This window comes from Aricia agestis, chromosome 20 (genome assembly GCF_905147365.1).
Source record: "Aricia agestis chromosome 20, ilAriAges1.1, whole genome shotgun sequence".
Lineage (NCBI taxonomy): Eukaryota > Metazoa > Arthropoda > Insecta > Lepidoptera > Lycaenidae > Aricia > Aricia agestis.
In genome coordinates this window covers 6,318,184-6,332,723 of record NC_056425.1, presented here as the reverse complement: position 1 = coordinate 6,332,723, position 14,540 = coordinate 6,318,184, and the positions used below count along the sequence as shown (strand labels likewise).

Below are 14,540 nucleotides of genomic sequence, written 5' to 3'. Positions count from 1 at the left end.
CTAGACGTATGCATATTATAATTGCATTAGTTGATAAAAATGCTATGCAATGCTTTACCGCGGCAGTTTCTGAGTGCGACACGTATTTTTATTATTCTGACTGTACTACCATTGCAATTGCAAACTTAATAGGTAATAGAAGTTAATTACTTTGTGATTAAGATCGTTTGGCATAACTGGAGGGGCAACGCATTTGTGCAATAAGTATCTAACTATAACGTGTCACAGTCTGATCGTAATCCACCAATAGCGACCAGTCTGATCAATGATCTACAAATAGCATGTCCCCGTGCACGCACCCGCCCCGCTCATTCCTTGTCTCCCCAATGAGACCAGCTGCCTTACTCCTGACAAAATCATAATCAAATCGAGAATCGAATCAGCTCGATCCCAACAGCTTTTGCTACTTCCGACATATAAACTAGCGCAAAATCGGGTCGCGGCTCAATTTGGAACTAATTCGATCTCAACGGGTTTTCGAACTCCACAGCTATACTAGCACAACAATGTGTTGCGACTTGCGGCTCATTTTGGAACTAATCAGACTCGTAAATCAAAATATTATTAGTTACGGGGTAAGAGACCTGAATATCGAACACTGCGCATTCTTCCATTTTTGCCGCGCGATCTTAAAATATTTGCGTGAACTAATAATAGAGGTAAGTTCCAATTTCCGAAATGTGGGATACATTTCGGAATTCGGAATGCTTTTGTATGGCATGTGCCCATAACGTCTGGAATCGATGCCATACTGTTGATTTGTTCCGAAATATACGCCAGTGCATTGACGTGTATGACTTTGTAGGGATGTCAAAGTAATACGTCACACTTGTCTTACCAGTAGCACTCCCATTGAGGTACTATAGACTGGAGAGAGCCTTTTAACGGTGTATAAGCGTCAAAATCGTGTAATGTTATGTCCTACTTAGTAGGACATAACAAGGAGTCGGTCTGCACATTTCATGTATTAAAAGTGTTAATAAAGGTTTTTAGTGAACATTGAATGCTAGATATTGTTGAGTTTTGTAGTTCCGCAAAATAATAAACCATAAGAATGGCCAAAGAATGCCTCAAACACGTGGATTTAACATTAAATACGTAAGTTTTGAACGTTTTTTGAGCTTTTTAATGGTATTTTTGTAAGCTAAAAAGATAATTTATAAGTTTATTAATCCCTTATTCGTGCTATATAAGGCATTAGTGCTAAAAATGTCACATCAATTAATAATTTGGCTATAAAAATTGCATAGCTTTTTATGTGTGTTTACGGATTCTCATCACTTGAACTATAGTTAATCGATATCATGAACTAATTGACTTTCTTTCCTGTATCATAATGTGCTTCGAAATAATCGACAAATAGAAATATTCAAGAAAATAAACGGACACTACTTGTATGAAAATAAGCACAAAATGGCCACGCGATGACGGGCTAAGTCTACATCTATACTATAATACTTTATCTATGAGCACTCCAGTCGGACACTGCACAATATGGCGTCAGATTTAAGACGTCAAGCTAGGAAGTTTTGAATTTTGAAATAGGAATTTGACAAGAATGATTTTGAAATGTATTGCATAGGTACCTGTAGAAACGCGATATTAGCAATACATTCGAGTGAAAGATACACCCATCGTTTGTCTCTTTCTGTTGTTCTTATGGAGTAGTTATAATCATTTTGTAAGACAATTTTGGCACTTTTATTTTTATATTTTATAAATTATTTATACAGTTTTGTGTTGAGTACACTTTATACAAAGAGTTTGTGAATATTATACAGCAGCATATCGAATAGTGCCTTTAATAACTTTTTAAGTAGAATATATTCTAGGGTTAGTTTACAATGTATCCTCAATCATATTTGTGTTAACCTTAAAAATGCTGCAGCCTGGATTCGTGCAAAATGTTCAAGCTGACCGCTCGCTGACCGTCGGCGCCGACACCGAAATATAATATGAAACATCAGCGCAGAATATACGTGTTATTCAAGCGCTAGGCTTCCTAGAATGTTGTGGAGATATCCGTGGAGGCCGCAATTGATTATCTTCCGACCGAGCGAGGTGGTATGCTCGGTCAGGCCGGAGCCCGCTAGATAGAGTTCAGCTGTCGTATATATGACAAGGCAATTAGAATACTCTGATAGCGCGATGCAGGATTGTGGAGCTAGTTGTAGAGTCATAAATAGGGTTGCCAGATTTTTTTTAGTCTATAAGGGACAAATGGTTAAATGGTTAAAAAAAATAAAAATATGGGATTTCATTTGTTTACCCAGGACAGTAAAATTATTTAGTGTTTTTTTTTTAATATTTTTCCGAGGATCGAGTCAGTTTTAACATATTTTTATTTGTTTTAACATATTAGTAACAACACACTACACAGTCGCTCGAGTCGAGCCGAGTCAGAAATGTAAACAGTAGGTAGGTTTTACGAGCTTTGCATGTGTGAATATTTGGATCGATTTCATAATGAAAAAACGAAGTACGGTTCAAATACGGGACAGAGTCAGTCCCGCTGGGACATTTTAAACTGTGCCTAAAATGCGGGACATTCCGGGAAATACGTCTGGCAACCCTAGTCATAAGTTATAACACACATCTCGATACTCGGGCTGACGGTTTGCGTGCGGTCAGCGTAAGACTTAAGTCAGCCTAAGTGAGCTAAAGAAAATAGTCAAGTCGAATACCGGACCTATATATATATACGCTCTCATCTTGAATGTAAGAAGAGAGCGTAATTCCCACTTAAAAGGCCGGCAACGCACCTGCAGCTCTTCTGATGATACGAGTATCCATGGGCGACGGTAGTTGCTTTCCATCAGGTGACCCGTTCGCCCGTTTGCCCCCTTATTTCATAAAAAAAAGAATAAAATATTATTTCATAAGGTTGGTTGTAACTTATAATAAAGATAACTTTTGGTGCAATAATGTCACAAACTGTATTTAATGCAATAATTTAGGTACTTCGAAGCTTAATTGGTCGAAATAGGTTAATTATTTAACCTATTTCGACCAATCAATCCATATACTACATATACTTATTTCAGCAATATTTGTCCGATTCTTAACTAATTTTGTAGTAAGTAAATAAAATAAATTACGAATAATATGTATCTAATAATATGAAAGTCATAAAAGACTGTGATATAAAATATTTAGTAAACGAATGATAAGGAATGGACTGCATCGTATGTAAAATTATATCAACATTTGTAAGTAATAAAAAATAATTTAGTTAATGAAGGTGTGTTTCTTTTAAATAATTTCTATTGTTTCATTAGGTTATCATGGAATCAGATTTAATAAATAACGTCATTGCGTTTGAGATTTGATTGGATGTTGAGTAGTGAGTCTTCACTCCTCAGTTCGGCACTCAGCAGCCTCAGCAAAAAATGACATTTAATAAGTTTTTTAAAGGTACAAATATGAAGTAGTCCATTGAAATGTTACAATTTAAGGACCGAATATTGCATTTATTAGAGGACACAATTTTATTTTTGAGATATGTAGGGGGGACAATAGAAGCTTAACCTCAAGTTTGTGGGGTTGCCAGTTGCCACTCTTGTCCCCCGGCCGCCATCTTGGAAAAAGGGGTGACAACAGTATTTTCGCGATACCTTAGAAACTATACGTCTTACAAAAAATTTGTAAAATCAAAATTTGTTGCAAATTATTTTGCCTACAAATAAGTTTATATAACTTTTCACCCTAAATAAAAAATTAAAAAGTTTTAAACAAAAATGTGAGAAAATTTTCATGTTACTGTATATTTCGCCAGAACAATGGAGGCATACTGTAGTTGTAGAGCATTTCAGGCTTGCTTTTCTGCAGCCACACATGCTTCCACAGTTTCCTTTGCATCTGCAAAAAATTTATTTCATGAGATCGGGGGGTGCTGGAGGCTTGAAAGTTTGTATTTTCATCCAAATGTTTGCAGCATGCTTTTAAATGCTTGTGTAAATGTTGGTATAACTTTATGACGTACTTCTATGAATTAAGGTGCCGATTGTCAGCGGGCCACACAAACTGGCAAGAACAGCTACTTTCTATGTATAAGAAAGTAGAAACCAGTAGTGTCGCGACGACACGTCGTCTGCTGCCGCTTCATGTCGCCCGCTGCCAACCGGCACCATAATTCACAAAAAATATTGTGTCACATTCATACTCTATGGAAACCTTTGCCTGTCCCGACCGGGACGAATTAAAAAAAAACTATGGAAATCTTCTTTTAATGGCACTTCGGCTATAACCATGGCCAGGTATATGGCAAAGTACACCGCCGGTGTCAGTGCCAAAAATCAAACAAACAAACAAAAAAAACCATGGCCAGTGTCGAGTATAATCATAGTATAATATTATGGCGGGAAAACAATATTCTTTAGTACAATTTTTTCTATACTATCATCAGGTCAGTCAGGTCTAAAGTCTAGTCAAAGTCTAAGTATAAAGTCAATACAGTCAAGAAGTCAAGTCGGTCGATTCAGTAAAGTGGTAGACGCTTTACTGAAACTTTCGATGGAGTTTTGGAGGGAACACAAAAGAGCACGTTTCTGGTTATTACATCACTTTCCTACACTTGTGCACGATAACGAATATCTAATGGTTAATATCCTACCAATATTACACATGAAAAACGCAGATAACACAATTTTAGGAAAATAATATAAAAACACAACATCACACTTTCATATTCTCGGCAAAACTCTAACTCTATGGAAATCTGAAATGACAATTGCAGCTGACAGCATAAGTTGTCAACTTGACAGCTAACAAGGGCCATCGGCCAAGGCGGTGTTTTCAATTTTTATTTACAAAAGTGTTACAGTTTATATCCTCTTTGTACAAAAGTGGATTCGACAAAATTTTGTGACTTCAAGGCCATTTTACTGTAAAAACTATAATATTTAAAATATATCCCATTACAGTGTCGTCGTGTGATACAGAAATGAAAATTCTGTATTGAGTTTAGTTGTTCTTCATGGAATGACTCACATTAGTAACAAAAAACTTTTACGTCATAAGTTTTAATTAAAATGTAAGTGATATCTATTGTTTTTCGTATATTTGTGCAAATTATAATTTCGGGGCAGTAAGATTACATATTATTACTCGTCTATCAATTCCTTAATATCTCTTTGTAAATAATTGAGACAATAGGCAGGCGCTAAATTGGATATAGATTTCACCAACAAAGTGCTTCAAAACAGTAATTATGGCCGATAGAGAACAAGCGAGAAGTGCGCTGACGAAAAGGTCAATGAATACCACAATAGAACTGCCAATATTAATGAACATCATAGCAATAAATGTTGCAGGTAAATTGTTCAAGACATTTTCTTTGCTTTTCTTACAATATTTTTATACTAGCTTACCCTGACTAGCTTACTTTGTTCTATCACATTCACAATTAATAGTTTTAAAATAGTTTGTCTGTCTTTGTTTTTCCTGTGATTTTTACAAATTTTCAGCACCTGTTACATTTTCCGTATGATAATTTTAGGATCTAAAATAACAAAAATTGAAGTGCCATTCTCTGGTTTTAGTAATAAAATTGCTTAACATGTTTACAAAGTTCTGTTGATGTCTATTGCTTTAACAGTTTTCATTATTCTCATTTCAGGTTCCGCACTCAGCAATGTTATTTTATACCGCACATGCTTGCACTCACTGAATCACACCCATGAAGAATGCAAGCCATTCCTGTCTCCAATAAAATCAAATGCCACACAATGGCTTGAAAAAGATGTACAAGCATATGCTGCATTTGTTATAACAGTTAAAACAGTATTAGAGTACATCGGACCAGCAATCCTATCGTTGTTTCTTGGAGTTTGGTCTGATACATATGGCAGAAAACCACTACTAGTGTGGCCAATATTTGGTAAGTTATAATCTTATACTTAGTACAGCCCTGTTTGTAGCTACTGCGCAAGTAGTAAAACCTGCTCTTTGCATATTTTTTATTTATGATATTGGCATTATCTTCTTTTTCAATTATAAAATGTTTAAGGTCTTTCTATAACGAGCCTGCTTCATGTAGTCTACAGTGTGACCGACGCCCTGGGTCCATGGTGGTTTATAGCGACTGTTGTACCATTCTCCTTTAGCGGTGGTTTTGTTGTATTGTTCACTGGAGCATATTGCTATGTCAGTGATATAAGTACACCCGAAAATACGTCACTTAGGTAAAAATGGGGTGGAGGCAAAAATCATACTTTTGCATTTAATTAAGAGTCTAGTAACTTGCTACTGCTTTGTTATTATAATACACATAATATGCTTTCGTCCATCCTTTCATGTAGTCATGGTGCCAAGGATATTATGTCACACATTCATTCAATAAGAGTAATATTACCTTTAATATAATTTAAGTATAGGCATGAATAATTAGGGTCTACACAGACGGACCGCATTTCATCTGCAATCCAACTGCAAATTGCAGTTCAAGTGCAGTTTGAATGCAGTTGACACGACTGCAATAGAACCGCAAACCAAACAGTTCACACGACTGCATGCCGACTGCGACTGAACTGCAATCCGACTGCGCGTTTGGTTTGCAGTTCTATTGCAGTCATATTGCAGTTGTGTCAACTGCATTCAAACTGCACTTGAACTGCAATTTGCAGTTGGATTGCAGTTGAAATGCGGTCCGTCTGTGTAGACCCTTAATTTATGTTGGTTGATAAAACTACTTCATTGGGTATTTTTACTGCGCAGTGCTATTGTGTGCTTAAATACAATGTTTAATACAATTTTGTACTCATGACAAAATGATTATCACTCATAGTATACCGGATAGACTACATAATATTTCTTTAATTGTTAAACTATTTGCAATAATTACAATATATTATAATAGGTACCTACTTATAAATAATCCTAATACATTGTCATTTGTCTGTTTAAGAATAAAGCCACACATTTTATAATAGAAATAATAGTGTTATATAGAATTTGCATTATTATCAAAGGCAGATAATACTGCCAATCCTATTAAACTAAGACTTTATAAGCCTTTACTACACGTGTCGCTTTATCTAGAGTGAGTGATAATCAGCTGAAGTTAAGTTCACTGGACATAGTCTTAAACAAAATTATTAGCCCTCTGTACAATTTGCTTTTATAAAAATTAAGCATATTTATTTTTAATTTTTATTTGTTTGTTAACAGGATGACAATATTAGATGCGACCACAGTATTAGGCTCGTTTTTTGGCTCCCTGATTAGCTCCTACCTTATATTAGCCTTTGGAAATGTGAATTTACTATTATTGGCTGCTTCCTTTAATGTATTAGCGTATGCTTTTACTCACATTTGCATTGTTGAATCCTTAGTTGGCGCTTTGCAGGTAAATTTTTGAAATTATGTCATATTTTATATTAGCTAGAAAGTATTTTAAATAAATTTGCAACCCGTTTTGTTACAAATTACAACGAAGCCAAAAGGATTGCCTTGCCTCATGCCTGCGGCGCCCCTTTTTGTTGCCTTCGGCGCCCTGAGCGGTTGCTTAACTTCTCCCCTGTCCCCCAACGCCGCTACTGGCCATGATTCTCATGTTGCAAAGCTGTCTCAAAGTTAGCTGATATCAAAGTTACTTACTCGATCCTCTCATGTTTTAATATAATTATTAGATTAAACATTATCTACGTTATTGTAGATAATGTTCAATCTAAATCTTATCAATGATCATACGCAATTTGAATTACTCACTGATTTAAATATCTGAATGTCATAATAATTGAAGCAACATTTTTAATCTCTTACTCTACTTGTTTAATCTTGAGGCGCGCGACGCCTCGATAATTTGGCTGCAGCGATATCGATTTTTCTCAACAATGACTAAAGCTAAGAAATCAAAGTTCATTGTCAGTGTCCATCATGTCTTTATCTTTGAATTACCTACCCATAGCATAACACGATTGGTCAACTTTTATAACACAGAATAATTAATCAAAAATACCTCTATAAAAACAGGGATTCTAATTTTGCCAACAGAGGAGAGTGATTTAAGCTTCCAAAATTTTTTTTGTCTTTTACGCCCTTTCCATTTCTTGCTGCTTAATTTCTTGTTTTCTATGAGAGGCCGGGTCGGCCTCTCATAGAAAACAAGCGATCTAAAACATATCCAAAACGATTTTTTACTTTAATGCTGCGTCACCTTAATTATTATATTATTATTGTGTTGACGTGCGTTGTTGCAACGCTCCTATCATACAATGCGTTAAATCGTTCCAACGACGCACCGCACTGGAGAATCGTGGCCCCGCTTTCTGACAGGGCAAAGGCATATATTATACCCTTTCTTAGTTCAATAGTATCTACAATAATATTGACAGTATTTTATTGAACAATTTATTTGACAATAAGATTGAAAGGTAGGCGCGTTCAATATTAACCCCAAACGGTCAATAAAATCGTACAATACGTCATATTGCGCAATAAAATTGATCGTCTAGGCCTCTAGGGGCCCGCTTAGGAACTCCGAAGTTAAATTTATCAGTGTACATTGTTGCATTAAAGATATGTCACAATATACAATATCTTGATCGGATTCATCTCATGTAACCTACACTGTCAATCGTTGTCCCGAGCTGTGTTATATTTTTTTTCCTTTTATAATCAGCTGATATCAAAAGGCAAACTCTAACAATGTTGAAATTGAACGGTACGTACTACTATGGTCCAAAGTTTTTGGTAATGTCAAAATGAGCTACTTGAATCTATATTATAAGACTTGGTCAATTTTGATGGCGTTTAATCTATATATTAAGGCCGAATCTTAAAAAGCTGATCTGCTGAAGCATTCCATTTATGCCAAGTCCTGGCACTATATTTTTTATGAGTGTAGGCCACTTTATTTCCGCCGCCCCGGCCCCGTAATCTGTAGGGCATCTATGGACGCTGCCCCTAGGCCGCGGCCTATAACGGCCTATTTATAAATCCGGGGCTGAGTCCCGAGCAATATCTAGTAGAAGTAGTAGATAAATAAAAATATTTATTTCATTCTTTTCATGTTTCAGGGTGGCGTAACGCGGGTTCTAGATCTACTTCTCGTCAAGGAAATGATCGGTGAATGTTTCAAGAAACGCCCTAATTTCGGCCGAGCGCAGATAATCTTGATCACCCTTGTCAAGTTTCTCTCCATAGTCATGATGTGCGGGACAGGCATGTTGGAATATTTGTTCACCAGAAACGTCCTGAATTGGGACCTCCAGGAGTACACAGTTTACTCGTCAGTGAGCACTTTGGTGGCGTTTTTCGGCGGTTTCCTGGGTATCATCGTGGTGCAGAAGCTGTTCAGAATGGGAGATATTATGTTCTCGATCGTGGCAATACTGACGTCGGCGGGCGAATACTTTATCAAGATGAATGCGAAGAACGCTTTTGACATGTATATAAGTAGGTTCTGTTGATGCACACTTTACAAGTTAAAGTCAGTTCACACGATGGAATATTGTGTACATAAAAATGATTTACCATACCGAACATTCTATTTAGTAGAGTAAGCCGGCCCCTGTACTTTTATTGTCAATATTACGCTTCAATTTTATTGAACAGTTTATTTGACAATTAGATTGAAATTTGAAGGCGTGCGATGTTCAATATCAACCCTAGACGGCCAATAATATTACGCAATACGTTATATCTATACTTAATATTATAAAGCGGAAGAGTTTGTTAGTTTGTTTGTTTGAACGCGTTTATCTCAGGAACTACTGGTCCGATTTGAAAAAATCTTTCAGTGTTAGATAGCCCATTTATCGAGAAAGGCTATAGGCTATATTTTATCACGCTAAGATTAATAGGAGCGAAGAAATAGAGGAAAATGTGGAAAAACCGGAGGAAATTATTTAAAATTGCTTATTATCTTAAGAAACTACTGGAGCAATTTTTATGTTATTTGGCACACATGAAGAATAGACCACGTGAAAGGACATAGGTTTCTTTTTTGCGGAAAAATGTAAGGTTTCCGTGAAATTCCTAAATTACGCGGGCGCAGCCGCGCGGAACATCTAGTTGACAATAAAATTGCTCGTTTAGGGGCCGACTAAGGCAAGCCTTCTTTGCATACTAGTTGCTACCTATGGTATAATATTGTGTAATATCGTAACATCTCTTCACATTAATGTGAGAGATAACACGACATTAAATCCGATTAACTTTAACCCATCCGCGCACTTCCTCCTAATTTAAATTAATTATTTTCAGGTTGTTTTGTATCCATGTTCAAGAATCTCTCCGGGCCCCTAACTCGGTCGTACATGACAAAGCTTCTGCCATTGGAAGATATAGCTAAAGTCTTCGCTTTCATGTGCACAGTCGAGAGTCTAGCGCCTATCATTACACCGGTTGTGTACAACTCGCTGTATTCGGTGACAGTGAGCAGTTTTCCCGGATCTATATATCTGTTGAGCGCGATGCTGGCTACATTCTCTGCGATTCTTCTGGCGTAAGTGTTTTTAACCCATCAATCCCCAAGCGGCAGCCGGCTGCCGCATAACAATTGAAAATCTATTGTGTCTGCGATTCCCACGATCGAGGTATTAGGGCCAGGCCACAACACTGCGTTGCGGCGTCGCATCGTATAAATCTACGACGCCGCAGAACGCATCGTGAAAATTTCCGTGTCTGCTGTCTTGATAAAAATTTGAGAGCTTTTGGACCGATGCAATGTAGCTAATTTTAGTTCTAATAATTGCATTAGTTTAGTTTTCATTTATTTAGGTAAAAAAAGAAATAGGGAGAATATCAACTCATGCAACAAAATGTGTGTTTTTTCTAGGGTGGTTTTTGGCTTCTCATGGAAGAATTCGTCTTTGCCAACTTATGAACGAATCATCAATGCACAAAGTCAGGAAGATATAGCAGGTATGTTTAAATTTTGTGCAACCTAAAATACAAATCCAAAATTGTGATGCCAGACCCAAAAAGAAGTGTGGACACAGAATACAGATCTAATAGGGAATTGAGGCCCGTTTTTTTATTAAAGTGTGAATTAATCTGCATTGCACGGCCAGCTGATTCACGCACAAAAGACGCAAATAAGCGTAGTTTTAATTTGTCGCTGATAAGCATTTGTGTCCTAAGTCTTTACCCACATTTTTTGTTGAATTTAGAATGCGCAGTCTTGTTCTAAATGATCTAAAGAACATAAATGCATATTCATAGCTCAATATGTTTTTATTGTGGGTTAGTGCACGAATGCTTAACAGCGTCCAATTATAACATCTGAGTCTTTAGGTACGAAATAAGAGAACAAAGGTGAGACTGCACTAGGCGACGCTGCAGCGAAACGACGCGACATTTCACGTTCCCTACCTATTACTGACGTTTCGTGTCGTATGCTCCTCAGGGCGCGACCTAGCTATCTAGCTCCGGGCGAAGATAATAATTTTCGCCGCCGTTTACTAACAGTTAACCATATTATATAAGTCATTAGTTAATTTTGTTGGAAATAGAAATAAAATACATTTCCACTATCCAACCTGGAGTAGGTTGGCAGGTAAAATTCTCTAAATTAGGTAGTGGATGGCTATAGCTAGGTTGGAAGATAAGGGGGTGAGAGACGTGCGACTAAGTACGCGGACTTATGGCTCGACGATCTTAATTGCCTATGTGTCAGCAAAGAGCCGCGAGCTCTTTGCTGACACATAGGCGAGGGGGCATGGTAATCCAGTGTGAGCGATTCTCGTGTGTCACCGACGCGAGCCGAGTAAGTTCGCGAACTTAAAACCCGCGTGCTTTAAGTTCGTACATCTATCAGGCACTTTAGGATTAAGTTAATTTTATTTTGTGGCCCCACATTTTTTGCCGCTCTGGGCAAATGCCCGGCTCATGCCCCTTAGATCGGGCACTGGCTCGACTACCGCTTAGAGCGGCTAAATCGGCTTAGTTCATACGTTTTCGTACAAAGAATATTTAGTCATGTAGTTTCGCCGTCGCGTCGTGGCGTCGCTCCGACGCGATGCAGTCTGCAGCGTAGACCGTAGTTTTTAAAGCTAGTGTGGTCACATCTTAATTCCTCTTTTTGTGTATCTAATAGTTTTCCTTAAAAAATTGCACGTTACATGCGGTCTCAACTTTAAGCATTTTTTGTGTAATCATTAATCAAATAGTTTTCCTTACAAAAAAGCACGATGAACACTTTTCCGATTTGATATTATGATGTAATTGTTTTTATTTTCAGGAGCGTAACATTTGGAAAGTTATCAGAAGATAAAATATATTATGAAGAGATAAGCTGAAAAGTACTATATCTCAAGTTGTAAATATCTGTATATATTATTATTTATTTACATTGTCTATTGTTTATTTGTCCTATTAACACTATCACTACATAGTAAAATTTGTTTAACATAGTTTGATAATAGATGGCGTAGGTGTATGCGATTTCATTAACATGAAAATTTAAATAATACTGAATGACCGATGCTCCCCGGCGTTTTGTGTCCGCTAAGAAAAACCCACGGGAACAATACTTTTTAAAGAACCTCAACTTTAAGACACATGTTACTGCTTCCCGACTCTTCTTCATTATGTTAACTCCAAAATCCAAATCACATCAAAACCAAAACTGTAGTTTTAAACTATTAGCAGAGAATATACTTGGTTTATAACGTACCTATAGAATATAAATTAATAACATATTATTTTTGTCGCATCGCAGCAATGTATGACGATTTTTTTTTAATAAAAAATGATTTTTTTTTTCAAAGATATTTTTAACCATTAGATAACCATAGAGTTATACCTACACAACGTAAAACTTGTAAGGAAGTTGGCAATGAGTAATGACACGAATCTTGGTCAACAAATTGTGACAAGGATATCCACAAAACCAATTCTAGTATTTCTAGTAATTTTCCGAATACATTTTGACGTCAGTTTATCAAAATTCAAGTGTGTAAATAGATAAAACTGGTAATATAGAGTACCATTGTAACCTAACCTACCTCTAACCTAACCCTGAGTGAATTTTCTAGGTCGTAGAAAATTCACTCATAAAGCGGAAGTTTTTTTTTAACGCGCTAATCTCAGGAACTACTGGTCCGATTTGAAAAATTCATTCAGTGTTAGATAGCCCATTTATCGAGGAAGGCTATAGAGTATAGGCTATATTTTATCACGCTAGATCGAAGAAATAGAGGAAAATGGAAATTATTTGAAATTGCTTATTATCTTAAGAACTACTGGAGCAATTTTTATGTTATTTGGCACACATGACGAATAGACCACGTGAAAGGACATAGTCTATTTTTGCGGGAAAATGAACGGTTTCCGTGAAATTCCTAAATTACGCGGGCGAAGCCGCGAGGAAAATCTAGTGTTTATAATATAAGCCTTTTTGCTCGATTATCCATTACAAAAAGTTAAATAGGCGCCTGATAGGAGCGAAGAATCAGTGGAAATGTAGAAAAAATGGGAAAATACTAAAAAATAAAAAATGGGGGAACACTTTGTGTCCCGACTTCCGAGTCCCGACTCCCGGGAAAGGGCATAGGATACTTTTTATCCCGGAATGCGAAATTTCTGCGCAACGGACTTGCGACTTGTGGCCGTCATTCATCTAGATTCTAGATCTAGTAGTTTAGTTAGACTAGACAACTGTACGTAGTAGTTATGAGTTAAGAGCGCTAGTCTCACGAACTTGGCACAGACATAGGTAGAGTAGACCACAGAGAAAGATATACTATAACTGCGGGAAAGTGTACGTTATTCCTCGGCAATATGGCCTCGCTCTGTTATTTGTTTGATAGGACCTTTGTACCAGCGCGGATGAGCGCGGTGACATAATATCCGTACTCGGTACTAATATTATAAATCCGAATGTGTGTTTGTCTGCCTGTTACCTCTTTACGCTCAAACCTCTGAATCAACATTGAGTCTCGGGAGTCGGGACAGGACATAGGATACTTTTTACCCTGCAAAAATGGACTTCCTAAATGGGTTTGGGAATGGGGTGATAGGGAATGGGCGAACCGATTTCCTATTACCTACCACATTATAGTATAGCACGATGACCGAATGGTGCAACGGAGTTAAGAGGATTCCACACCGCCCTTTTTTCCATACAAACGTTGTCCCCTGTTTCCTCCCTGGATAATGCTAGTAGTTATAATTTTTTTCCTGAATATCTACGGCCACTAATACAATGTCCCTATGTTTTCTTTTTTTTCATAATTTAATTATTAAATAAGATATGAACGTTCAAAAACCCAAAAAAATGGCCAGATTTTCCACTGTGTTCAAACGTCCAGAAAACAGATTTGGCTAGATTATACAAAAAAAGCAAAACATAGGAACACAGCTCAAGCCTTTTTTTAATCTTTAATGAAAAAAGTACTTAAATCGGTTAAGTTTTGGAGAAGGAATCAGGGGACAACGAATCGTTGATTTTCTGGATTTTCTGCAGTTGTCTCTATCGTGTTCTGCGGTATAGGCTTGAGGTAAGGGAGACAGCTACAGATATTACACGTACTTTTTTTTCATTTCTCTAGCCCCTGGTGTATCCTCTTAAAGGAGAGTCAGGATATAACTGTAAA

At 36.9% G+C, this 14,540-nt stretch overlaps 1 protein-coding gene across 2 annotated transcripts; it reads left to right on the top strand.

The window, feature by feature from the left end:
- The first annotated feature begins 4,783 nt into the window (after window positions 1–4,783).
- Window positions 4,784–12,631, top strand: LOC121737373 (proton-coupled folate transporter-like). Of its 2 annotated transcripts, XM_042129041.1 has the most exons (9): window positions 4,784–5,018; window positions 5,177–5,312; window positions 5,618–5,878; window positions 6,008–6,182; window positions 7,168–7,345; window positions 9,018–9,396; window positions 10,207–10,447; window positions 10,781–10,866; window positions 12,185–12,631. In XM_042129041.1, the coding sequence occupies exons 2-9, from the start codon at window positions 5,210–5,212 to the stop codon at window positions 12,190–12,192; spliced, it is 1,431 nt and encodes a 476-aa protein (XP_041984975.1). In that variant the 5' UTR covers window positions 4,784–5,018; window positions 5,177–5,209; the 3' UTR covers window positions 12,193–12,631. The 2 variants fall into 2 exon arrangements, with proteins under 2 accessions (XP_041984975.1, XP_041984974.1); XM_042129040.1 differs by lacking the exon at window positions 4,784–5,018 and having other exon boundaries at window positions 5,030–5,312.
- Window positions 12,632–14,540: the final 1,909 nt, after the last annotated feature.